Raw genomic sequence first — 26729 nt, forward strand, 5'->3', positions numbered from 1 at the left:
TCAAGAATATTCAGTTTCTTCTCCTGTGGGCGGATAAGATGAGATTACAATTATAAATGATTTTAGGCACTTGATTCTCTGATTTAACTCTGATTTACAGTTACAGCCTCTTTGTTAGCATCCAAACCATTACTTTCAGAAATATTAATATTAATATTACTAAAGATATTGCCGGGCGAGTTTTGGTTGGAAATCATATATGGCCAAACCTGTGTATCAACATGGAAATGAGCACCTGCATTCTACTTCCTGGTGATATCACCAAGGGACAGCAAACATTCCAACTTTGGGATGTGGAAGATCAGACTCTGGGATGTGGAAATGAAAACCTGTCATCTAACTGACCTCTCCAACATCCATCCATCCATCCATTATCTTAACCTGCTTATCCTGAACAGGGTCGCAGGGGGGCTGGAGCCTATCCCAACATACATTGAGTGAAAGGCAGGAATACACCCTGGACAGGTTGCCAGTCCATCGCAGTGCACACACACCATTCACTCACACACTCATACCCTCAGCCAATGTAGACTCTCCAATCAGCCTAACCTGCATGTCTTTGGACTGTGGGAGGAAACCGGAGTACCCGGAGGAAACCCAAACTCCACACAGAGAGGCCCCGGCCGACCAGGATTCGAACCCAGGACCTCCTTGCTGTGCTACCCACTGCCGCCCCCTCTCCAACATGTGACCATAATACGACTCTGCTTGGAGAGTGAATGCGGCAACAGAAATAGCCCATTTTGAGCAAAACCAGCCACAGTAATCTCCACACAAGACACTGCATTCCTTTACAAGCAATGTGTGCAGAAAATGATGGGGCTGCTATTTTTTAACAAGACCTGGGCTCATTGAAAACATTAATGAAGATTAATAACAGGCACAGCAAATTTAAACACCACCACTGAACATATGCATGCTGTTATCAGTGTTATAAAACACACCAACACACACACAAGAAGGCACACAAAGAATCCCACAATCTCCACCTCTGATTAATTAAGGAGAAATTCAATCTTTACAAAATACATTAAAATAATAGTTTAAAGATACTGTCGGCCTTTTAAAATTATTATGCTACTGTAGGTCTCTGGAATATAATTGTAGCACATTTGATCAAGTGTGTAACACTCTGAATTTAAGCATTCAATATATGTATTTGTGCCTTTGCACCACAATCCTATTATATTACTATCATTATCATTATCATTATTATTATTATTATTATTATTATTATTATTATTATTATTATTATGAGTTGTAGTATTAGTAGTATTATTTATGCACTAAAATAATACATATCTCTGTAATCTATGCATGTTATAAAGTTAAAGCCACCGATAATGTTTTGTTTAGTTTTCATCCTGCCTTTCAAACTGAAGTTTCACTGAAATCCATCAAATTTGTACAGCATGTTGTTTTTTTCAAAACAAAATATTTTATTTTATATTGTGATCATTTACAGAAGCATCCACTACACCACATATGCAGTTAACGCTAATTAAACACTATCTGTGAGATTATTTCATTATCAGCTTAGAACTGGCAAAGATAAAATAATTATTATAATAATCACATTGCATGTGACCATGAATTGGAAATGTGGGTGATCCATTTTGGAATAGAAGCTACCGTCACTAGGAACTTTACAGCGAGTGTGTGTGCGCGCTTGGGGACGTCGAAGACTGTGGTACACTTCCGGCTTGAATTTTTCCTCGACAAGATGGTGGTGGTTTGACTCTTTTGTTGTTTAAGTTTTAGCGAGACAAATACTTTAGCCGAGTACGTTATAATTGCGTAGATTTAAAGCATTTTTCTGAAACTTAAATTGTTAGCCACTATAGTGTCTAGTATACCGATGCACAGACCGAATTTCCGACATCCCGCTCCACCGGGCGGAATGGGCCCGAGGCCGGGGGGTTTCCGTAGCCCCACGCCGGGATATGATAACGTAGGAGCAGGCAGGTTTCCTCCGCCCGTTTGGGCTTATCCTAATGCTCCCCCGTCTTTCGGACCGATGCGCGGGCAGTATTGTGGTTCGCCAAATACTCCGCCTCGAGATTTTTATGGTAATAACGGCAGCGTTAACAACAGTGGTGGCGGAAGCGGCGGAAAAGGGCGTTTTTACCACAGTCCGTCTCCCGGTCACACGCCACGGAGACCGAACTCCAGTCCTAGACAAACTCCGCCTTACAAACAATCCCCATACCATTCACAGAGTCCTGGACAACATATGAGCTATCAGGTAATTAAAGAAGGCATTGATGCCTAGATTGTTGGCTAGCTATAATATCGGAAACTATTAAACCAGTGAGTGCAGATAGCTAGCAATGTATGCTCAATATCTAGGTAACGTAACTTGCATAAGGTAAAATATTTCAGCCATTGGTAGCTAAGCTAAGCACACTAAGATGCTTGATAACCTTTTAGCAGAATCGACGTGTTTTCGGTTCGTGTAGCTGTTAATGATCCATCAAGCGGGATGCTAGCTTGTGATAGGATAGCTAACTTTAATGTTTTAACGAATACATTACGCGATGTTGGTGACTAAACTATCCACGTATTGCCTAACGTAGTCTGTCTAAATATATAATTAGCGAATTACTATTAAAATGTGCCATCGCAAGGTGGAGTTGAAGGTGAGTCAAACTCACCTTTTGCTAAACTATTTGTAAAATGACCTGGTTCAGTCGGTTAATCCGAGATGGTATGCGCCCTGTTGCGTTAGATTGTGTTCGTCATTGATACTTGGCTCCAAGCCGTAATGAAGAGGTGTACAAATTTTATGTTATTCTGACCTGAGTAGCTACATTAATTTCAGCCAGCCTTTGGCAATTAGGCAGAACGCTTTGATTAACATCTCTCTACGTGATGATTCTCTCCCGAAGGGTTCGCCACGGACTTCCACCCCGTTTGGGTCGACGCATGGCAGGGAGAGGGTGACAAATGTGGAAAAGTATTACAGCCCATCAATGCTTCAGGACCCCTGGGCTAGCCTTCAGCCCGTGCCTGTCTCAGGCGCACAGAAGTGCAATGCAGAGCGCCTGACAGACACGGGCAGGAAAGGCAGATATTTCAACTAGAGGTATAGCTATATACACACACCTCCAGGTGTGGCACCATACATAGGCCAAGCAACATCCCTTGTGAGGTATGCGTCAAACTGTTTGAGCATTTGAGTGTTTGCCAAAGGGAGTACAGTGGAGGGATTGTGTTGGCTACCTTACCTTTGTATGGGTACAGCAGTCTAGAATAACCAGCAATCAGACAGGCTGCTACCTGTCTGTCTGGCTGGTCGGTCTACATTTTCAGAACTTCCCTTTCTGCTTGCAGACTTGGTGAAGCCACTTTTTCTTTTCTTTTTTAAAGGGACTCAAATGTGGTTCAGCTCTATCACTGGCAGGTGGAAACCTCTTTATTGGCAGCATGTGTAAGAGGCCAAGTGTAGTAGCTCATCTTGGTTTTTATACATCTTGGATTCTGGAACAAAGAAGAATTCCCCCCCTTACGCAAAACTGGTTGGATTGTAGTTAAACTGTATTTTATAGTACACTTGTGCAACTGCAATAATGTCAGAAATTCCACAAACGGGCATATAATTACACTCTGGAGTTCATCATATTCCACCTTAGCCTCTGAAACGTGGGGCTGTTGAACAGGTCATTTTATTTTCTTACACATTTTTCACAAGAACAGAAAAACAAATTTTTTCAAACAAATTCTAAGCAGTTGTACAGCCGTGCCTCCTTCCTGTGAACTGTAAAAGGTGTAAATGCCCAGACAGAATTCTGTCCCGTCAAGAAATCTGCATACACAGTGGCAATATGCATCAACGGACTTCTCCAGCCATTATGAGTTTATAAGTCTTATGTCTTTAGGAAAAAAAAAAAGAAAAACGGAAACTGCGCTACAGTTTAACCTTTTGAACCCATTGTTTCAACTGTGACCGCCTCAGGATTTTCTATGTATATATTTTATCAAACAGGACTGCATTTCTTAGTCAATTATTTTTTTATTTCTAAGAAAATTCTTTACTGAAAGAAACAACATTAATGTGAGATTGAACAATACACCATTTTGTACAGCATCGACCTGTATTTTGTGTTTTATATCTACATGTGGCAGTAAGCTGTTTTAAAGACATTTGGGGATTTGAAGGACCGTTTTGGTCTGATTTTAGTGTTGTTGGCTTCAGGCTTATCCTTATTTAAAGTTTTATGAATGATTTCTTTTTTCTTTTTTGCGTGGTTCACTTGTATATTGGCCTCTGTATTGTGTGATCCTTCAAACCAGTGTGATGCACTAGTAAACATTTTCTTTTGATGAATTGCATGCTCAAGAGAGAACGTGTCCCCCTTTTTTTCATTGCACACTGCCTGCCCGTATTTAATTTGCTTCAGGCTTCGATCTGTAACAGTCACATTAATGTGTAAACATTACTAGTGCGCTAACGCTTGTCAGCACTGCTTCATGGGACTGTATTCCTTGTCCATAGCATGCGTTATTCATTTGCGTTTGTGTGATTTAGCGCATGTTCTGCAGAAGTGTTTATTTTATTTGATATGGGAGAGAGTCCCTGCCCTTTGCTCCCAGTTGTCTAGCCTTGGTTGAGCTTCAGGCTTGCAGGCTAAGTTTCCATGAAGATGGCACCACACTATGTAGCGGAGTAGACATTGGGAGATAAGGAAGCGTAAAGGACAATTAAAGACATGCACATATGTTTGTTCTCTATGTGGTTGAACAACCAATTCAAATTTGGAATGAGAATGTAATCCGTGACATTTAATTTGAACCCAGATTTCAGGTGTAGTTTAAAAGGATACAAAAGTCCCATTGTTGATCTTTCTCTCTGTGGTTTAACTTGAATGCAGGGCAAATGAATGGAGTTTTTTTTTTTTATAAAGATTCCTAAGATTCTGAATTTCAAGCCACAAAGTGATTCATCAAACTAACCATGATTAATGAATACAAACAAGATCTGTTTAAACACAACGGGGATAAAGAGATTGAGGAGCACAGACTAGGAGGTTACAATAACGGGCAACATTGCGGAGCACTCCTTTAGTGTGGTGGAGTCCATTATTAAGTGGAATGTGCTTCATCCCCGTGTGAGAAAACAATGCAGCAATGAGCTGGCTCCTCTTCCTCACCAAACAGCCAGACTAGGAAGATGGTGATAGATGATTTCACTGACTAGTCAGCAGCCATTTTGAAAGTGATGTCTCATCGGAATGTTTGTACATCGACCAGTCTGGGAGGGAAAAAACAAGCCCTGTATAGACAAGTGCATAGCCACTATAGATGGCAGATGGAGTTTCGGTGAAAAACTCTTTCCGTGTAAGAAATAGATTTTCATCATAAGTGTCTAGGGTATATATATTATATTATATATGTATATATATATACCAGCATTTTGTTTCCAATTGGAACATTAATATAGTAAATGTCGACGTCTATTATTCAAATTTAAAGAGTTAATAAAAAATAAACATTTATTAGCATAGTGACGGTTTACAATTGCTCGTGTTTTACTGGAGACCTGTTCATTTCTTCCATAATGGAATACTCAGCTGTTATACCTTACTGGAAGCTTGCCTTCTAAAGATAGGTTTTACAGTACTGTGGTTCATGGGGTTTATAGCGTATTTGTGGGGTTTATGGGGACGTAAAATGAAAAGTCAGGACTCTGTTGGAACCCGAAGGGCTCTTCGTTACCCATTGGGGGTATAACCATGTTACATTTCCAGCAAACGACAACGTGGATGTGCGCTTTACCCGTTACCTGTCCCCAAAGCCTTCTCTCTCTCTCTCTGGGGTTAGAGTGCAGTGTGGAAACAGAAGCATGGGCAGTGTAGCACCACCGCTGGTGAGGAAGGGAATTACGGGCTGCGATATTTGGCAGTTGAAAAGAGTAAGGAGTTTGAGAAAGTGAAGAATTGCAGTAAAGTTTAGTACAAGTTTGGCGCCAAGAAACAGCCTTCCAGTGACAGGATCTCTGTGAGTTCAGTGCACTGGTTATCTCCCTGCTGTGAGTGATACATGGACAGTCTGCAGTGAGACAAACTATTTCATTATGTCAATGTTTTTTTAGTGCAGCAGAAATTTCATACGCCAACATTACTACTTCACCAAATAAATGCTTTAACCCTTTGGACAGTACTTTTTGTTTTGGCAATTTTAGAACACCAGTCTATTTTACCGATTATGCAGAATGTTATTTTCCACATGATTTTGTTTTGATTATGAACATCTAGTTTAAAATTCACATTTGACTTCTCTCTAGGTGTTCACTCGGGTGTGTTTCACTTGTATTCAAAATAAAATGATTTAAGGTTAAAACATTTTAAAATATTTTAAAGACATTGGACAGATGTATTACAAGCATCCATGTAAGTATGGTTGGGGAAAAATACGGATGACTGCCAAAATACAACTGCAATATCCCTGTGTGAAGAATGTTTGTGATGATACTGCCTGCTTGTGATATTTGCAGTCAACAGACTCTGTTGATGTGCAGTCAACCGTTTCTTGTCCGTTTTGCCCAGCGTTTGGGATAAATGCACAGGACAATGCGGTTTCCACCCGCTCCTTACCCACCGTTTCTTATACACAAGTGCACCAACGACCACAACACTTTAAAAGGCGCCGAGATCTCTTCTAGCCTTATTAGCAAAACAAATGCTCTATTGGTTCTGGCCAACATTTCTGTACATATCCTGAGCATGCTATGATGTTCATTTTTTTAAAACTGAGGAACGCACCTGCTTTGAACATACTTTGTATTAAATTAATTAAGTTTACTTCATTTTGGCAGTTCCACACACACAGGTTGCTTATATATAAAAAAGATTGGTTTGCCATAGGAGGCTAGCAAAGGGATTCAGGTTACAAGCAAGGACTCTAGACTATTTCATGATTATGTAAGTTAAGGTTCAACAAAGAATATTGTCCTCAGTGTTAGATTAGATCATATCATAGCCTATAGCACCACCTGCTGGTATTCATATGAAGTATACCGAGAGTTGTAATTCCATTTTGCATCAAGACGACAACGATTTCTAAACATGGCGACATTGGCTCAGAAGGTAAGAGCAGTGGTCTGGCAGTCGGGAGGGTTGCCGGTTCAATCCCGTCCTGGGTGTGTCAAAGTGTCCCTGAGCAAGGCATGGCAGCCAATCACTGCGTGTGTGTGTGTGTGTGTGAATGGGCCAATGAGAAGCATCAATTGTACAGCGCTTTTGATAAAGGCGCTATATAAATGCAGACATGACCTGAGAACAGTGCCCTGACAAAATAGAACCAGATCCTCAACATAGTCATGGGTAATGTGTGTATTTGGATCCCCGTGTAAAAGTTGAGTGTTACCATTTACATTTCTTGCCAGGAACTTTAAGCATTACCCTCATACCAATAAAATGCAGGAAACAAAGTAAGCTGTCCTTGGTTTCCCATTCATAAAAGCAAATCCATGTCAGATTTTTTTTTTAGCACATACACACACGTACACACGTTTGACAGTTCCATCTCTACTTTTACTACACAGATCGTCCCTTTTTTTGCCGTATTGCAAACAATCTGTAGTGTTTTGTGATTTTAACTTTGGCCATTTGGACAGGCAATTAAATGCCAACGATGGCAAGGATGTTAATTCACCAATCCATCTTTTCCATATGCAACTTAAGTGATGTAGGCTTCCGTGGTGTGTTTCTCCTGCTCTGCTACAGGGACTGAAATGTGCGGCAGGCACTTTACCTGTGCTGGCATCTCCTTATTAAAGAGTCTTTCCTACATACATGAGTGCCCTCAATAATGTTTGGGGCAAAGACCCATCATTTATTTATTTGCCTCTGTACTCACAATTTGAGATCCGTAATAAACAATATCATGTGTGGTTAACGTGCACATTGTCAGATTTTAATAAAGGGCTTTTTTTATACATTTTGGTTTCACCATGTAAAAATTACAGCAATGTTTATACATAGCCCCCCCCCCCCCCACCATAATGCTTGGGACACGGCAATGTTATGTAAGTGAAAGTAGTCATGTTTAGTATTTTGTTGCATATGCTTTGAATTAAATGAATGCTTGAGGTCTCTGGTGATGCTCTGCCAGGCTTGTATTGCAGCCATCTTTAGCTCATGCTCATTTCTGGGCTAGTCCCCTAATGTCTTCTCTTCAGCATATGAAAAACATACTCAATTAGGTTCAGATTGTGTGATTGGTTTGGCCACTCAAGGATTGACCTTTTTTACTTTGAAAAACTCCTGTTGCTTTAGCAGTGTGTTTGGGATCATTGTTTTGCTATAGAATGAAATACATGGCTAGCTTGAGCGATATGACGGACAGCTCTGACTTTGCCGAGTTAAGAGAACAAGATTTCACTGACTTTGACAATTTTGACAAAGAACTTAGTTTTCAACCGGAATTTACAGAGGAAGAATTGCCCTCGAACTCAGCAAAGTCAGAGCTGTCAGTCATATTGCTCAGGCTAGCCAAGATGAGTTACGTGTTATTTGTATGCGAACATTACCGTATTTTCGTGGGAGTGTCATGTAATCGCTTGGATGGGTGACCATAAACCAGTCTCTCCATTCAAGGGTGGGGTTCGAGGCTGGAGATTCAAGCCAAACACATCCAGTGATGTCATATATTACTTTAGTACTAGTGACCTGGCCATCCTGTCCCCATATTTAGGAAACAGCTACACTGACAGTGATTTTAAAAAGGCCTACGCACATAATTGAAACATTTAATCCAAATAATCTCAACTGAAACAAGCGTGACGGTGCTTCTTTTAAGGAAGCAATTAAACACACCTGAGTAATTACAAACACCTGTGAAGACATATGTCCCAAACATTATGGTGCCCTGAAATGGGGGGAAGGGGAGAAACTATCTATAAACACTGTTATATTTCTACATGGTGAAACCAAAATATATAAATAAACCCTTTAATAAAACTGAATGTGCATTTCAACCACATGTTAATTGTGTGAATCCAAATAAAAACAATTTGTGGCAAATCAGACGCACATGAAGAAATGATGGGTCTTTGTCCCAAACATTATGGAGGGCACTGTAGCTAAAGAGCACATACATACAAGTCGATGAGAACAGCAATAAAACGTGACCAAACCAACTCTTCAGTTTGCATTTCTTTAATAAACATTTGCAGGGGAAACAATAATCATAGTACAAAAAGACACGGTTGCCTTTATTTTTAAACTGGGGCTTTAATTTTCCATTTGATTTATTGTGGTTTTTTTTTTCTCTCCTTTTGGCTTTGATTTTGCAACAGCCAATTGCGGAAAGCCTACAGCAATATCGTGACCTTTCCAAAAAAAGACACAGGGCAGACTGTAGTCTCAATTAGTATTTAAAAAGAAAAAAAAAATCTCCACAGAGAAGACCGAACGTCCAGTGCCTTCGTTAGACCTCGTCTGGATCTGCGTTAAATGTAGTTGGTCCAAATCTATATTAAATTCTCTGCACAGGTAGCTGGTTTAATCTCATACCTAAACGGGTTACGGGCGCCAACACGTCAGCGCAGGAACCTTTAGCGCTAGTCTGCCCTAAAGCAATTAAAAACCATGAGACTGCTAAAATACGGGTAAAAACGATTACCTGCTCTAGTAAATGTGCACTCAAAAAAGGTAAAAGTTTAATTTAAAAGACAGCAGTAGAATAGATTAAAAACAATACGAAATGGTACGAGCGTGAAAGCCCCCCCTCTCTCAGAATTCCCTCCGCTTCGCTGCATTACCTTTCCCGGATACAGGGAAAATTATTTTCACTGAAATGAATTTTCTTATTTTTTTTATTACTACAAATGTAATGTCAGTGTGTGTGTCGTCGTCCCCTCCCCCCCCTGCGCGCTGCCCACCCCGTCCAGGATCCAGGGCCTGGGCGAGGGGGGAGGGGGGGAGGGTGTCGTCTCTTAATCGACGGTCCGCTCCGTTACCGTCCTGACGCGCGGGCCCCGTTCAGAAGGGGAGGCCCCGGCCCCGGAGCGCGGCGGCGTTCATGTGGGGCAGGAACCCCGGGGGGAAGGGCGGGGCCCCGACGGGCTGGGACAGGGAGGGCGAGCCCCAGGCCTGCACGGGCGGGTGAGGGGGCGGGGGGTGAGGCGGCGGGGCGTCCTGCCGGCTCACGCCGTACCCGTGGAGCCCGGCGGGGTGCGGGAGGCCCTCGGCCGCCGTCAGCGGGCTGCGGTTGTACTCGAAGCGGTGGTCCTTGTCGCCGCTGAACAGCCCCACGCCGCCGTGGGGGAAGGGCGGGTCCTGGTAGCCGGGCGGGGGCAGGGAGGACGAGGAGGAGGGGGACGGGGACAGGGCCGGGGGCGCGCCGCCGAACATGTCCCTCAGGGCGTGGGGCGGGAGCCCGCCCAGGTACCCCGCCCCGAAGCCCTCGCCCGCGTAGCCCGACGGCGGGAAGGGGGGCGGGGGCAGCGGCACGAAGCTGGGCGGGGGCGGGGCCTCGGGCTGCGGGGGCGGCGGGGGAGGCCGGTACTCGGGTTCGGGGGCCACGCCGCCCTCGGGCTGCAGAGGCAGGGGCGGGCCGCTGGGCTCGGGGGCCAGCCGGTAGTCCAGGTCCTCGCTGGGAGGGGGCGGCTCGGGCGGCTCCGGGGGCCTCTGGTCCGGGGGCAGGATGGGCAGCTGCAGCGGGGCGGAGTCCACACTGCTCTCAGACACTGCAGAGGGGACAGACACCCGGTCAGACTGCACACCGTACACCAGCACCATCACTGTTACTGTTACCATCACAAATGAGAAAAACAACACTCCCTATGCACCATCACTATTACTATCACAGATGAGAAAAACAACACTCCCTATGCACCATCACTATTACTATCACAGATGAGAAAATAAACACTCCTATGCAACAGTACATCACCATCAGAGAGGAGAAAAACAACACGCCTATACACCAGTACATCACCATCACTATTACCATCACAGATGAGAAAAACAACACTCCTATGCACCATCACTATTACTATCACAGATGAGAAAAACAACACTCCCTATGCACCATCACTATTACTATCACAGATGAGAAAAACAACACTCCTATACACCATCACTATTACCATCACAGATGAGAAAAAAAACACTCCTATGCACCAGTACATCACCATCAGGGAGGAGAAAAACAACATTCCCATACACCAGTACCTCACCATCACAGAGGAGAAAAACAACACTCCCTATGCACCAGTAAATAACCTTTCATCACGATTACTATCACAGATGAGAAAAACAATCGACATATGCACAAACAAATCGCAATTAATCACTATTACACATTATTAATTATTATTATTATTATTATTATACATTGTTACATATTATCAAATGTGCCAGCAAAGCACTAGTATTACACACACTTGCTAATCAAATCAATATTTTAAATAAGTCTCCCTTTTTTGCTACCAGCAAAACATTATCAGTTAGAGGAAGACTGAAACTTGTTATTCAAAAACCATTGATGAAATACAATTAGAATTTCTAATCGCATGTTTAGTTGTTCAGTTCAGAACATTCCAATCACATATTTGTGATCTTACACCTTAAAAGGGTTCCTACACTTACTTGGGGAGTCAGGCGGAGGTGTACTGGGCTCGGGGGGTTGTTGCTGTGGTTCGGCGGGTGGCTCCTGCCCCCCCGTCCCGCTGGGAGGAGGGGCGGCGGGGGCGGGGGGCTCCCCTAATTCGGGCGCCCCGGTGGGGGTCTTCATCTGGGCCTGCTGGACCTTGAGCAGCTGCGCCAGGAGCATGGTGACGGCGCTCTGCACGGCCACAGAGGCTGCCTCGCCCTCCGGCCGGGCCTGGGGGGCCAGGGGCAGGGGCAGGGGCGGGGTCCGGGGCGCTGGGGGCTCGGGGGGCGGGGCGGCCGGCTCCGGGGGCCTCTCGGGTTCGGGCAGGACCCCGGCGGGCAGGGAGACCTGGGTCAGCTGCTGCAGGGTCTCGGGGTTCACCTTGATGTTCATGGCCTGGGCGAACTGGGCCATGCTGACCGAGGTCTTGGACTGCAGCAGGTTCACCATCACAGCCAGCTGGTCAGGGGTCAGCTGGGAGCCAGCGGGCTTGGAGTCTGAAGAGAAACACACCCGAGAATCACAACTCAACTCAAGGTAAATGAGCAGAGAACTCAAAACAGGCAAGCAAATACAAAGTGGTAAAAGTTTCCATTATCCAGGTCTCTTAAAAGTAGTAACTCGCCACCTGTCCTTTTCAGAAATAAAATGGCATTATGTGAATGAATGTGCGGGAACAATATGTGCTAAATCACATCCTGCAACAACAACAAACAGTCTGCAGTGCAAGAGAGAATGTCTTGAGAAGAGATTCAACTCTGTCCTGATGCAAGATCAGCCCAGAGTGGATGCGATTGGTTGTACGGGAGTTGAAGTGCCCTGTGATTGGTCGGGGGCACTGACCCAGCGGTCCGGAGGCCCCGGCGCCGGGCGGTTTCGGCGGGCCGCTCGCGGGGCAGCTCTGGGGGGTGTTGCTGCGGCTGTCGTCCAGGCCCAGGTCCTTCCGCGGGGCCTTGGGGGCGCTGAGCTCCTCGGGCAGCTGCTTCTGCCGCCTCCTCTTCTTGCTCCACAGCTCGTGGCAGTCCTGCCACAGGGGAAGGCTGGGGGGGGGGACGGGAGAGAGACACCGTCACTGCCGGGGCCCAACAGGGGGCCCAACAGGGGGCCCAACAGGGGGCCCAACAGGGGGCTGGAGACACAGGCTGTAGGTCTGATCCCCAGGCAGGACTCTACCACTGTACCCTTGAGCTAGACTACTCAACCTGAAGTGCTTCAGACCGTATATATATCCAGCTGTAAAATGGGTGCCGTGTTGTTTAAATACAGTTTAAGTTAGGGTTCTTAAGTCGTCCCCAAACCTGAATCGTCCGATCGGCCTGAATTCTCGCACAAATTGGCGCACAGAAGTTTAGAAACGCACAGTATCCTGTCGTAAATCGACGGACGATCGCGGATTAAGGAAGCGGAAAATGAAAAGTGTACAGAGCTGCTCTGTGCCGCGCGGTGTGGTGTGGTGGGGGGGGGGGAAACCTACTCCGGGGTGGGCATCTTGGCGGGGTCTACGTCCCTGAGGAAGTCGCTGTTGAGGGCCTGTTCGGCCGTGCAGCGTTTGCTGGGGTCCAGGGCCAGCATGTGGTCAAACAGGTCCAGGGCTGTGGGCGGGACACTGTCGGGGGGGGAGGAAGGACACGCGTGACACGTGAGCAAAACAACACGCGAAAGCAGTCAAAGCACCTTCAGTACACGTGTAATACTCGTATAAAGAAATACGACAGATTCCTACATAACGACAGTCTCAGGGTAAGTGGCTAGGATGCAACAGGTGAGGTTTGGGCGACGGGTACACCGATGCCCATCGTTTGTGGAGGCAGGTGATTTAGTGCCTGGATGGATAAACAGCTACAGGAAGCACAGCTCTTCTGCACCATGCGTGGTTCATAAGCACAACTCAGCACACAGGGGTACCGGGTGGAGTACATTATATTACATTACATTACATTAATGGCATTTGGCAGACACTCTTATCCAGAGCGACGTACAGTTGATTAGACTAAGCAGGAGACAATCCTCCCCTGGAGCAATGCAGGGTTAAGGGCCTTGCTCAAGGGCCCAACGGCTGTGCGGATCTTAATGTGGCTCGCGAAACGGCTAGCACTGTGGTGGTTACACGATTAAGCTAACCGTTCTGAATTACAGTGAATCGCTACCTATGAAGATCTCCAGTGACCACTGCAGAGCAAGCGAATAACGGTGAGGGTTATAAACAAAAGATCTGCTCAGAGTGACCACTGTGAGGGTTATAAACAAAGGATCTGCTCAGAGTGACCACTGTGAGGGTTATAAACGGAACATCTGCTCAGAGTGACCACCGTGAGGGTTATAAACGGAAGATCTGCTCAGAGTGACCACCGTGAGAGTTATAAACGGAAGATCTGCTCAGAGTGACCACCGTGAGGGTTATAAACGGAAGATCTGCTCAGAGTGACCACTGTGAGGGTTATAAACGGAAGATCTGCTCAGAGTGACCACCGTGAGGGTCATAAAGGGCTGAAATGGAGAAAGATCTGCGGGCACGTACAATGCGAACTCCTCCCTCAGGCGCCGGCGGTACTGCTTCTTTGGTTTCATGGTGTTGAAGAACGGCAGTTTGATGACGTCCGGCCACACGGCAGGGCAGGGGCTGCCGCAGATGCGACTGCAGGGGGCAGAGGGGGCGAGACGCAGCGGTGAGAACGCCGTACGTACAGCACAGCACATTTTACGGTCACGTTTTAGATGCACTTTAGACGACTTTAGACGGTGATTAAGATCACGATCTAAATGGCGATACAAGAGGAGGTACAAATGATGACTATGGACACAATAAACGTTCTACCATCAGCAAGTTTAAGTTTAACGGCTCACAGCTCACCTGATGAGCTCCAGTTGGGCCAGCTCCTGGTTGGCCTGAAAGATGGGCTTCTTCGTGAACAGCTCTCCCAGAATGCACCTGTGCGGGCGGGGAGGAGCGAGGTGAGTGAGAAATCAGTGGCCAGTATAGACTTATGGGGGGGGGGGGGGGGTTCATTTCTAAATAAGGACTTGCATCACTGCAGCAGACCTTGGTTGGAAGTCATTGCTTTGGATTCAATACTTTTCTCCACTTTACTGAGCCTGTGTGGTGTATTGGAACCTATGAAACATTCAGAAAAAGTGCAAACCCCAGCTTCTGGTCTTCTTGTTTGGCTCAATTGCACTAGGCAAGACTAGTAGATCACAAAAACGTATTTAAATACAAAAGAGTTATGGCATTTCACCCAGGTCTGCACTGCAGCTGCCCAGCAAACACAGCGTTCTGGTAATGTGCCGCCTTGCAGTGATGACACGTTGCAGTAGCACTGTGAGGACGCTAGCGCTAGCGCTATGAGAACGCGGACTCACCCACAGCTCCACACGTCGATGGCGGGCGTGTACCTCTCCTCGCCCAGGAGCAGCTCCGGCGGCCGGTACCACAGCGTGATCACCTTATTGGTGTACGGCCGACTGGAGGGGAAAAAGCGAGCCAATCAGAGGAGACGTGGTGAGTCAGGTGAGGAGAGCGAGCGAGCGGGTACAGAGAAGGAGCAGCGCGGTTAGGCCAGGGTTTGGCAACCTTGGTTCTGGAGAGCCGCAGGGTGTGGTTTTATTTCCACCTTAGATTCAACAACCGATTCAGACCCAAGAAACAAGGCGAGGTGACTCAACTTGTCAACTTAACTGCTTTCATTGAACGATTAAGTGCAGAGAAACAACGTAAGCCAGCACACCCTGCGGCTCTCCAGGACCGGATTTGCCGACCCCTGGGTTAGGTGCAAGAGCACGGAAGTAAACCAAACACGTCTCACAGGAGAAGACTGATCTGTGGGATTTGAAAACCTTCAACTGCTGCTCAGCCAGCCAGTAGATCACGGACTCACAGACAGACAAACGGAGAGACAGACCTACAGAGACCTTTGAGAGCGCGAGTAACCAATATTTTCAGGGCCAACTGAGTTGTACTGCGTGCACTGGGACAGTGGGAGATGATTTATGGGGTCACAGTGAACCCAGTCCAGTTCAGTTTGACAGAAAAACTGCTTGGCTACGGAAGGAGGTGCTTAAAGGTTCCATTCTCAGGCATCTACCCAAAGTAATCTACGAAACATGGTCCTGCTTCCCATATATAAACCATACATGAAATATTAATGCTTGAAATAAAGCAAGTGTTTAAAAAAAAGAGTGTAAAAGTGTGAAATTGGAAGTTACGATGGATAAGAGTTTGCCCCCCCTTGAGAATCTGGTGTGTACATCATAACAACCAGCCCATCAAAATATCTGAACGCACGATCTCTCAAGTGTGAAGTTACACTACAGTTTAGACCTGTGAAACATCACAGATTTCACTCAGCATTAATGTTAACACATGCGTCGGCTCACACACACACAATGGAATACACAGGACTCACCTCTCCTCCGAGTTGTAGAGTCTGGCCAAGCCAAAATCTGCAAGCTTAATCTGCCCCCTGGTGGAGAGAAATAAACAACGCTCTAGGTCAAATAGGACAGAACAAACCGACAGGGGTGCCCTTCCCCATTATAACATGAATTTCACTTTTTTTTATTTATTTCACTTTTATCCTGAGACTTACAATGTAAGAGCACACAAACGCATTAAACTGAGTTATACGAGAAACATACCAGGTTAACAGTATTCCCAGGCCGATGCTAACCTTTATTATCAGAGTAAAAACATCAGATAGGAGTTTTAGGGGTTGGGGTAAGCTAGGAAGGCCTACAGCCAGTGTGAGAAGAACGTGATTCTGCAGTCCTGACTAAGGTAGTCCTGCAAGGCCACCTTAAGTGTGAGGCATTAAATTTCACTAACACCGGCCGCACTGAACCACACCCCTCCCCTGGCACAGAGAGGCTTGCACCAGAACGGACACGTTCTGTACAAGGTGTACAAGGCTATTTACAGCTGCTCTGTTGTCTTCATTCTGGTCAGCGACTCGAAATGACATAGAACAGAGCCGAGCACCAAACAGGACTGAGCAAATCCCAGCATCTGTTTTTTGGGGTCATTAAAAAGAATGCTGTTACAAAAAAATATTTATATAATAATAATAATACAGAACTAAATGTCAAAACAATTTGTAAAAACGAGACCGATCAGGAAGTACGCGTGGTTCTCTGTCAGCAAAGCGAATGAAGACGTTCTGAACTCGAGGTTTAAGAGGAATGGATGCGCAGAAGACGTGGGCCTGGGTCTGGGTCCAAACAGCTGCGAATGCAGTGGGAGTGCAGTCTGAAAGCACGCGGGAGGGGGAAAAGGTCACCGAACGCAGCCAGTGGTTTCAAACCGTCTCCGTGCGGCCTTTTAGCGACACGCTACGCGCCGGTGTCGTAAATCACCGCGCTCCCGCCCACTCCCTCCAGCCAGACCCCGCGGACTCCGCCTAAATCCCCCTGATTTATGCCTGAACGCTGTGTCCACGGCGTTTTCCATCTGCGCGGCCAGCCCAGCAGGTCCGCTCTCTCCCGCCCCGAGACACGTCTTTCACGCGTCGTCCACCTTTTCACCTTCCGCTCCCAGCTCGCTTTTTAAGCTCCAGCGGATTTTTCTACTTCAGCTTCCAGGACAACGCGTTTGAAATAACGGCTTAAATATACGGCCCGGATGACAGCTCGATATACAGTCGAATATGGCCAAAACAGATGCTCTCCAACGCAAGCTGCGTCAATCGTCTCCAATCTCGGGAACCGGTTCCTGTACGACGTCCAAAAAAATGGAAACGCAAGAGCTGCTTCCATCAACAAAAGTGTCAGTGAGGCATTTTGCACTGAACGGGGTGAGTTAGTGTCCGGGAGAGTGCCAGAGCGGTCAGTTTGGCCCGATCATTTGCAGACATCTCCTGAAGGAGCGCGGGGCCACTGGCTGGAGCCTGAACTCAGCCAAACCAACCGGGCCTGCCACAGTTTCCTACCAAAGGTAAATGGTAAATGGTTGGAATTTATATTGCACCTTTATCCAAAGCGCTGTACAATTGATGCTTTTCAGTCACCCATTCTTACACACACTCACACACCGATGGCGATTGGCTGCCGTGCAAGGCACCGACCAGCTCGTCAGGAGCATTTTCAGGGGTTAGGCATCTTGCTCAGGGACACTTTGACACACCCAAGGTGGGATCAAACCAGCAACCCTCCGACTGCCAGACGGCCGCTCTTACCGCCTGAGCCAATTTCACCCCAAATGGAGGAGAAGGTGAAGTAAACGAAGAGCTATTCAAAATCCAGCACACCTCAATACCCTAACGACAATACTATACACCAAGGACACAGCCTCCCATGATCCTCTGAGCCACTTCCCCCGTACTTCGGGAGAACACATGTATTTTCAGCGAGACCCTTCTGCCCCACGGTTATTAAAACGGGACTAAGAGACTGGTGTATGCATGTCTTTAAAGCTGAGGCAGAAGTAGGCAGCACAATTTTACACGGCTAAACCAAGTGGTTTATGCAACAGCTGGGGTAAAAAAAAAAAGAAGTATGTTTTAGTAAGGTTTTTTATTTTTATTTTGCTAAGTTGCTTTTAATTCTATGTCAGTGTTCTAGAACTTCAGTGCCAGTGCCGATTGTTACATCAGCGTTAGAATGTTAAGTCAAGAACATTCCAGACACATATTTGCATTCACAGATCTTACGTCTCAAAGGGTTAAACGTCCTGATACACCCGCCCCCAAGCCTCACTTGTTGTTGAGCAGGATGTTGGAGCACTTGATGTCACGGTGGAGGAAGTTCTTCTTGTGGCAGTAGTCCAGGCCCTCCAGGAGCTGCCTCATGAAGGACTTGATGTGGCTCTCGTTGAAGTGCACCAGGCCCGACTCCAGCAGGCCCATCAGGTCGTGGTCCATGTACTCGAAGACCAGGTAGAAGGCCCCTGCGGATTCAACCCAAACCGGTAAAGAGCAAGCTGTGCCCCAAGAGCCCCCAAAACTGTCCGGTGAACGTCTAGGACAGAACGGTCTATGATGGAAACCACAGACCGATCACTGTAAATCAGCCAAATACAAGTCCTCTACGGTGTTGTTGATGGATTACCACTAGCATAATGCACACATGCATGTGCAGAATGGGCATGCTTTTCTTTACGATTCAATTAATCTATAAGCATCCCCCCCCCCCCACACCTTGTGAGTGGCTACAACAGAAAAGGAGCCACTAAATGGATGAATCGTCGGGCGAACGTACCCTTGTCGTTCTTGAAGTCGAGCGCGTCCTCCTTGTCCGTGACGATCTCCTTCATGTTGATGATGCTCTTGTGGTTGAGCTGCCGCAGGATCTTGATCTCGCGGATGGCGGTGATGGGGAAGCCCTCCTTCTCGTTGTCCAGGCGGACCTTCTTCAGTGCCACCATTTCAGCTGCGGGGGGGGGCGCATGAGCGTTTTAGCGTCCGCCGTCCAGAACAGCGTTCAAACTTACAGCCGTGTGCCCAACCGGCTCTCTCTGCTAGAGATGTTTTACTGCCCATTTATACTACATTTAACACTGAGGGCTACCGCTTCAAAATGCAGCGGGGCAGAATCTGAGGCAGAATCTGAGGCAAAATCTGAGGCAAAATCTGAGGCAAAATCTGAGGCAAACTGTATGAACAGGCAGGACAGCCATTGGGCCCCCTAAGGGCTGGAGATTTTAGCAGTTTTGGGTAACACAATGACAGTGGAAGTTAGTCAGAATTACCCTATTGGATTGTCTACCTAAGGTTCCCCCAGTCTCCACAATCACGTCCGGTCAAAATACCCAAAAGGGGTCCCATTTGATGCACTTCCCCGGTTCATGTGCATTTCAGCATGCAGATGATGGAGCGCTGCAGGTTCTCACCAGTGTCCTTGTCTTTGGCCTTGTACACCTGGCCGTAGGTGCCCTCGCCTGTGATGCCGATGATCTCAAACTTGTCCACGCACCGCTTTCCCCAGTCGATTTCAGTCTCCTTGATTTCGCCAAACCGGGGACCGCAGATTCTGCAATAAAAATTTAAAAAATGAATAAAAATATTCAGTCTCAGTAAACTGGCAGCGGGAAAACAATCGCGTCGTGTGTGCATTGCTAAATAATAGCCTGTCTTTGTTTTTGTCTTGTAATGGGTCTTAATGTTTTTCTGAGTTCATTTTATGTATAAAAGTAAAAAAAAGTTGCAAGTTAAAAGTGTGAAGCAGGGCTGCCCAACCCTGTTCCTGTACATCTACAGCCAGGTAGGTTTTCACTCCAACCCTAACAAAGCACACCTCATTCAACAGATAAGACATCTCAGAGAGATAAGACATCTTAGTAGAATCAGAGGGGGGATTTCACAAAGCTGGCTAGCTCACTAAGCTTGACTTCTGCACAGAGTAAAACCTGGAGCCCCTTCAAATGTGGAACATGGACTAAAGTAAAAAAGAGCTGCTCTGGGTTTTACTCAGCGCAAAAGTCTGGCTTCTTACTCAGTCAGCGAGCTTCGTGAAATTCCGTCCAGGAGTGCCACATTCGGATTGAAATGAAACCCCAGAGCAGAGTAGAGTAGACCTCCACGAACAGGGTTAGTCAGCCCTGGTGTAAACGCGTGACAGAGGGAGTCAAAGACGGCGTAGGGGACCGAACACGCTAAGAGGGGGCATTACTTGGGCCGGCGGCGGCCGGAGGACTTCTTGTCTTCGGGGGGGCTCTGGGGGGAGCCAGGGTCGCCTCCAAGCAGCTCGGGGGGCAGGGGGAGGTCGCTGAGCAGAGGCCGGGGCTTGTGCTCCGACTTCTTCTTCCCGGAGCGCGGCGGCAGGCAGTCCTTCAAGCTGCAACCCGGCAAAAGACAGCAGGAAAAAAAAAAAACAGGTGAAACGGTGAGCCACGCTGCACGGCTGCTCTCAGCGAATGTGAGAGCAAACGCAGAGAGACGGGCACTTAGCACTACTTAAGACCAATTCAAACAACGATTCAATTTGTATTCTCATCGTTTTCCGATCGTAAACACTCCAAATTGATACATTTCATGAATATTAATGAAATAATAAGTAACCAAGGGCAACCAAACCACTGGCGACGCCAGCCGCCTATGGCTGGAACACTGAACCGGACGAAAGAAAAGCATGAGCCAATCATCTCATGAGTTTATCGAACAGGTGGGTATCTCTTACACAGACATTTTTGAACATGAATGAATGTGGATGGCTCAATTGCCTTCTGTATGAATCGGCGTGTACCCAAAGAACGCATGTTGTAAGACAACGCTTGACCAAGTGCACTTAATACAGGAATTACCTCGCATACCACTGAACGTAAGCCATAATATATCAGTAATGTAAGAACAAGAGTTTCCATTAGAATTATTTAAGAACTTGGAAGGGTGAACCGAGAAAAATAGTTATTTCAAACCAGAAGCATTTTAAACCTTCTGGCATCCAAAATATTTTTCACTTTTTTTTTTTTTTCTTCCTTTTTTTTACTACATTACGGCCTTTACAAAAACAAAATAAATTACATTTTCCAAACTAAAGTAGGCAAGTAAACCCCAAAAGAGACAAAAACAGATTTGGAGTGGAACCTGGCCCACTAAACATCCTGTTCCTCTGTGGAAATTGAGCTCTGATTTCACCGTTTGCTGGCACCCCCTCCCATACCCCATTAAGAATCACCGCCCCAAACGACCTGACACGGACTGGCTTCTGTACCGGGCTGCCAGGCGAACGGTGTGTGAGAACTGTCTCGCATACAGAAGGCATGAGTCATACACTGAAACTACTGAGCAACTGCCCGGTATGCTACAAGTGCTGTCCTTTCTCCTCACCATCTGTCACCCTACCAAGCTTTAAAAAAAGATGCAGCCCTCATCATGTAGTTTTAACTTTTCTCAGGCAGCTAAAAGGTCATTCACTTTACACTGTAAGATTTATTTTATGTGTATTTATTTTTACACACAAAACAATTGTTTACCTTTCTGTACATTAAGGCCTGGTTTACCAGGACCTATAACACTTGAAAAACCTTTTTTTAGCACATGTAAAATGAATAACACAACCATTACTGGAACAAAACAAATACCATGACCAGTCACTGGTCACGTTATTGGCTTTGCGTGTGGGAAAAAAAGGTCTTGCACATGCTAAGGATCTCAGTAAATAAAGCCCGTAATATGGAAGTTGCTCAGGGGTGTATGTTTCAATGAAAATAAAGCGGAACTGAGATTAGTGTGTTTTGCCCAGGGCGGCTCACCTCTCCACTGCGTCGAGGCGCTCCAGCAGGGTGGGGGGCAGGGGCAGGGGGGCCAGCGTGGACATGAGGGGGGCGCTCACACGCTCCCTGTCTTTACTGCCATGTCCTGAGACCAAGGGCTTCTTCTTCTCCCGGGGGGTTGGAGCAGGGGGGTCTTCCTTCGCCCTGGCCTCCTTAATGGGCTGGGAGGGGGCTGTCGGCCGCTGAGGGGGGGCAGCCGGCCGCTTGGGGGGAACGTCCTCGGCGGGGGACTGCGACGGCGGGGTGCGGGGGCCCTTCTCGGGGGGCGGCGAGGGGGGCCGGGCCTTCTTGGTGCTGGGGCCGGTGCTGGGGCCGGGGCCGGGGCCAGGGCCGGGGCCGGGGCTGGGCTGAGGGGCAGCGTTGGCAGATACATGCGCGGCGGCAGAGCCCTTGGTGGGAGTGGAGCCGTGGCCCTTGGTGGGCGTGGAGCCGTGGCCCTTGGTGGGCGTGGAGCCGTGGCCCTTGGTGGGCGCGGAGGCGTCTCCGTGGCCCCTGGCCCTCGCGGCCGCCTCCGCGGCCTTGGCCCTCTTCTGCTTGCTGAGCTCGGCCGCCAGGCTGCTCTTGAGGGTGAGGTTGCTGGGCGACAGGCTGGAGGGCCGGCTGCCGGACCGCGAACGCCGATGGCGGCTTCGGGAACGCGAGGCGCGGCGGGACGAGGGGTAGGGGCTCCGGCTCCGGGAACGTCCCGCTCGCCTGCAGGGGGACGACACGAGAGGGCATTCGCCAACACGAAAACCACACACTTACCCATGCTACCCGACGCAGACGGCATCGCTCACATCAGAGTAACACAACATACCAGCAGCAGAAAATGCTACAAACTGACCCATAAATATGGGCCACATCCTAAAGAAGCTATTTGAAGAACATGCAACGTGACCACATCAGAGTATATAAAAAAAGCTTTCTAAATAAACTGAACTAGAAAGTACTCTTAGCTGCACTTCACTTTGTTGACAATTCTGAAGAACAAATTTAAACAAGGGAGAAGCTCCGTTTAGTTTCAGCAGCTGAAACCCATGCTACAAACACTCATAAATTAGGTGTTAATATCAAACACATATTTTCTGCTGCTACTTTTGTGTAACATTCAGCAGATAGTGTAAAAGTTCCTAGTTTCGTGTTACAGATATACAACGTATGGGTGTGAGGCGACTTCTTAAAGACTAACACAAAATGTACTGTCCTTAACTAGAGTGTGGAGGTGGGTAATAAAATGACACGTTTTTAATACATGCGTTTCTGGAGTTTGGAATAAGCAGCAGGGCAACAACCATCCTTAAAAGTGTGATTTCTGCTTCCATACTCCAGGAACCTCGTTAAATCATAGCGCTCACACACACACACACACACACCAGATCAGCTCATCAAGGTCAATACACAAGACACATTATTAAGATTGCCTCGGGGCAGCATAATTTCCAGTAAGGTACGTAACGCTAATAAAATCCCGCTAAGAGAGAGATTTGGCCTATGTCTACTTTCTAAACTAAAAGAACACAGGCTGCATTATGACCACACATTGTTGTCGTTACATAACTGTTCACTGTGACAACGGTTACCTAAATGCGTGTGAATTGACTGTAGGCCCATCACGCTGAACGTACCTTAGTTGAAGTAATTTGCCAAAATGTTTTTAACAGCGCCTCGGCAAAAATCAGCCCCCGTTTTTTAACAATCCTTGGAAAAGTAACATCTCTCTTCTAAAGAAAATTACTTACTGAGGTATATGGTTAATAGACTGGCCTGTATGTTCACTGTTGGATGCCTTGTTTTTTTGGTTACTTAATAGTAGTTTAAACTGAAAACATCTCAGTGATCTCAGACTAAAGATAAAGATCAAACACCATTTTGGATCTCTCTGTGTCAAATTTATTTACTACACACTAGTTTACCAGCACCTGTAGATAAAGACCTGTAATACTTGACCGTGGATGAAACTACATCAAACGAGTACAGCACATTACCTTAGGTCGGGGCTTGGGCTGAATGACTTTCGGTAGGGGCTCCTGGACCGCCGTCGATTACTGTACGGACTCGAAGCAATTTCTCCTTGTTCGTATGGGCTATTTCTGTTGTAGCTAGGAGACCTCCGTCTATTGTACGGGCTCGTGGGAGACCTTTGTCGTTTGTTACTGGAGTATGTTCCCGGTGACTTTGAGTTGTAGGCACCGTAAAACTCTCCATCGCGACCATAGTAACTTGGACTGGGTGAGCGCCTCTTGTTCCCGTAGCTAGGACTTCTTCTGGATATGAATTGATTGTAACCGGCGCCGGGGGACTGGTAACCATAGCCCTGTGAGAAAGACGCCCCATAGGGACTCTCTTCTTTAAACATTGGACTTCTTTTGTAGGCCTTGGGCTCCTCGCGCTCATCTCGGTACGCTTTTGGAGTGTCCCTGTACGCTGATGGGGGATCCTTTTCCTGCCTTGTTCTACCTTTAGGCTGCTTCGATTCCTTTTTGTCCAAAGCCATCAGTGCTGGTGGAGCTTTGTTCTTGCCATTGCTGTCGTTTCTCGCCCCGTCCCTGTTGTGTTTGGTACTGCTGGTGCTGGTGCTGCTGCTGCCACCGCTCCGGGACTTGAAAGAAGCATCTCGCTCTCGGCTCCGCTGGTCATTTCTTTTGTCCTCCTTGTCGATTCTGCTCCTTTCGTTCGAACGGCTCTGACCATCTTTCCTGGGATGCGAGGATTGTCGCTCTTTTCTCGACCTCCTGTTCGGCGGCGTGGTCGGGCAGGTCCCGCCCAGAAACTCCACTTCGTTCAAACGCTGCAACAAAAACCTCTGGGTGTTTGGATCGGGTTTTGGAGAGGGACTGCCGGAGAAGCCCTCCGATTGTGAGCTGATGTCGTCGTACTCCACCAAAGTCCTGAGTTCACCGTCCCTCTCAAACACACTCCTCCGTTCACTGTTCGATTCATCTACTTGCGGCTGGTGTCTATCCCTGGTATGTCTGTGTTTCTTCCGGCTTGAGGACGACGATTGCCTCTTTTCCCGGTGTTTCTCGCCCTGAGATGCTGTACTGCCAGGTACTCTACTTCGCCTCTCTCGGGGATTTCTGTGCTCAGAGGGGCTCCGTCCCCGACCCTCTTGCGCCGCCTCCGAGCTCGGCATTTATCGATGAGCTGGATCCACTGTTTGTTTTTGGTCAGCTAGCAGGCTAGCTAGCTAACGTTATATCCTTTGTTTATTGTAAATCCCCTGGTACACAAAGCGACACAACACCATTTGAAACTAATTATTTTAAAAGCGCTTCGAATTTCATGTCCACCGAGGTTAGAATCCAGCCATTCCAGCAAGTCAGCTCGCAACAGTAAAATAAATTACGTGACGAAATGAAAATTAGCTAACTGAAGTCATTAGCCAGCCAACAGGCTAGCTAGCTGGCTAGCTTCAATCCTTGCCATGCATTGCAGAAGATAATAGGAAATCCACGGTTTTGAAAACAATTACATCTTGCGATCCAGTCGCTTATGCTGTCTTTATTTTTTTGAAGTAGAATATTCTTCAATAAATTTGACAAACGAAAGCTTATCCAATAAAGATTACACGAAATCCCATGTCTCAGTTCATAAACTTCTTGATGCCTGCCACCATACCACTTCGGTAATACGGAAGTGCTAGCTAGCCAAATGTGTTCTAGCGTTCGACTCCAGCAGATTCAATAAAATGTGGAGCGATTAGAAAAATAATATCTTTGTTTAGATTCAGTCTTACAAAATATGTGGACGAAAAAATATTAGTGGCAATAGTTATTGATGATATCTTATTTTATATTATTTCATAAACGTATAGTAGATTGTACGGGGATGTCGAAAACGCACATTGTCGTAACCCAGTTAGTTATCTGTGGTCGGTGTGTTTCAAAATGAACTCTGTCAATCTCTACGTCATTTGTAATACAGTGTTGGCTAGCTAGCTAGTCAAGATAGGTTAACGTTTGTAAGTAAGCGGTTGATTTATTTACTGTAAAAAAAATATCGTATCGTTTTTAAAGTTGGGGGTTTAAACATATTTGTGACACTGTGAATGATCTCCAAATTTAGCATTAGACCTAGCTTAGCCACCTCGTGAAGTCGGGATACATTAATGGCCTCTTCCCTTTCAAAACTGGAACATCCGGTTACAGTGAAAGTAAGAAAATGTCAGAAAAATAAGTTATAATTCATGTTGGTCTGTTATATTTCTACATATTTCCTAAAATGGGTAAAATGAAACTTAAAAACCCGTTACCGGATCCTATGAAGAGCTAGTCAGTTGCTGCTTCCACATTGCGAGGAGATTGTGTGACCAGGAGCACTATTAAAACTGCTCAGCGTGGTGCGGTCATTTAAGCTGTTGGAAGTCGTTAAAGTTGGGGACACAGTTGTTGAGGGGCAAAAACTGAGGGACTTATCCAGAGCGACTTGCCCCTTACAATTTATTATTTCTAAACATAGTTTGTAGTATATTTATTCCGGTCGAATCGTTCCAGTAGCTATTATGGTACCTTGCTTGCCCAAGGGCAAATCCACAATCACTCGCTACGCGACACTGCCACCAGCTTTCACACAAACAAAAAGCAACCTTGTTTCAAACTTTATTAATGTACCCTGTGAGCAGCTTGGTCGAGGAGCTCATTTTTGTGCTTCAAACTTAAATGAGAATGACCATTCTTGTTTCATGTGTGACCACCGTCCACTCAATTTTACATCTGAAATCATACAATAACCTTAAATAACCTTAAAACCTTAATCAGTCCTGACCCAAACGGATCAATCTACAAGCAAACTCGCATGAAGTTCTGCGGGTGATTATTAAAAATTAAGTCCTGGGAGTGACAAGTTGCCCAACTATTCTATTCAATGCCCACTATATTTTCCATTATAAATGAAGTTCTGAGGTGACCAGTTGCCCCCCTATTGCATTCCTGGACTGGGGGTATTTGTG

The 26729-nt window shown here is 46.5% G+C and overlaps 2 protein-coding genes across 3 annotated transcripts; one reads left to right on the plus strand and one right to left on the minus strand.

Moving 5' to 3' along the window:
* The first annotated feature begins 1712 nt into the window (after positions 1-1712).
* On the plus strand, positions 1713-4327 carry mplkip (M-phase specific PLK1 interacting protein). 2 transcript variants are annotated; one of them, XM_061255135.1, is made up of 3 exons: positions 1713-2245; positions 2889-3085; positions 3370-4327. In XM_061255135.1, exons 1-2 carry the CDS (start codon positions 1859-1861, stop codon positions 3081-3083), a joined length of 582 nt encoding a protein of 193 aa, XP_061111119.1. In that variant the 5' UTR covers positions 1713-1858; the 3' UTR covers positions 3084-3085; positions 3370-4327. The 2 variants fall into 2 exon arrangements, with proteins under 2 accessions (XP_061111119.1, XP_061111118.1); XM_061255134.1 differs by having other exon boundaries at positions 2889-4327.
* A 4815-nt stretch (positions 4328-9142) lies between these two features.
* LOC133137428 (cyclin-dependent kinase 13-like) lies at positions 9143-25407 on the minus strand. Its single transcript, XM_061255710.1, has 14 exons — positions 23767-25407; positions 21779-22492; positions 20197-20361; positions 19418-19557; positions 18787-18957; positions 18286-18475; positions 16002-16058; positions 14959-15060; positions 14450-14527; positions 14117-14233; positions 13073-13204; positions 12442-12638; positions 11595-12095; positions 9143-10690 (listed from the first exon to the last, which is right to left on the minus strand). Exons 1-14 carry the CDS (start codon positions 24912-24914, stop codon positions 9984-9986), a joined length of 4419 nt encoding a protein of 1472 aa, XP_061111694.1. The 5' UTR covers positions 24915-25407; the 3' UTR covers positions 9143-9983.
* Positions 25408-26729: the final 1322 nt, after the last annotated feature.

Source organism: Conger conger, chromosome 9 (assembly GCF_963514075.1).
Source record: "Conger conger chromosome 9, fConCon1.1, whole genome shotgun sequence".
Classification (NCBI taxonomy): domain Eukaryota; kingdom Metazoa; phylum Chordata; class Actinopteri; order Anguilliformes; family Congridae; genus Conger; species Conger conger.

What these genes read in the sequence shown, in the direction of transcription:
- mplkip (XM_061255134.1), top strand. Translation starts at nt 1,859, where the DNA reads ATGCACAGACCGAATTTCCGACATCCCGCTCCACCGGGCGGAATGGGC. An exon ending in GACAACATATGAGCTATCAG is followed by an intron (nt 2,246 to 2,888) that starts GTAATTAAAGAA and finishes TCTCTCCCGAAG; the next exon opens with GGTTCGCCACGGACTTCCAC.
- LOC133137428 (XM_061255710.1), bottom strand. Translation starts at nt 24,914, where the DNA reads ATGCCGAGCTCGGAGGCGGCGCAAGAGGGTCGGGGACGGAGCCCCTCT. An exon ending in TCCGGCCGCCGCCGGCCCAA is followed by an intron (nt 19,558 to 20,196) that starts GTAATGCCCCCT and finishes TTTTTATTGCAG; the next exon opens with AATCTGCGGTCCCCGGTTTG. An exon ending in CTCTACAACTCGGAGGAGAG is followed by an intron (nt 15,061 to 16,001) that starts GTGAGTCCTGTG and finishes TTTCCCCTCCAG; the next exon opens with TCGGCCGTACACCAATAAGG.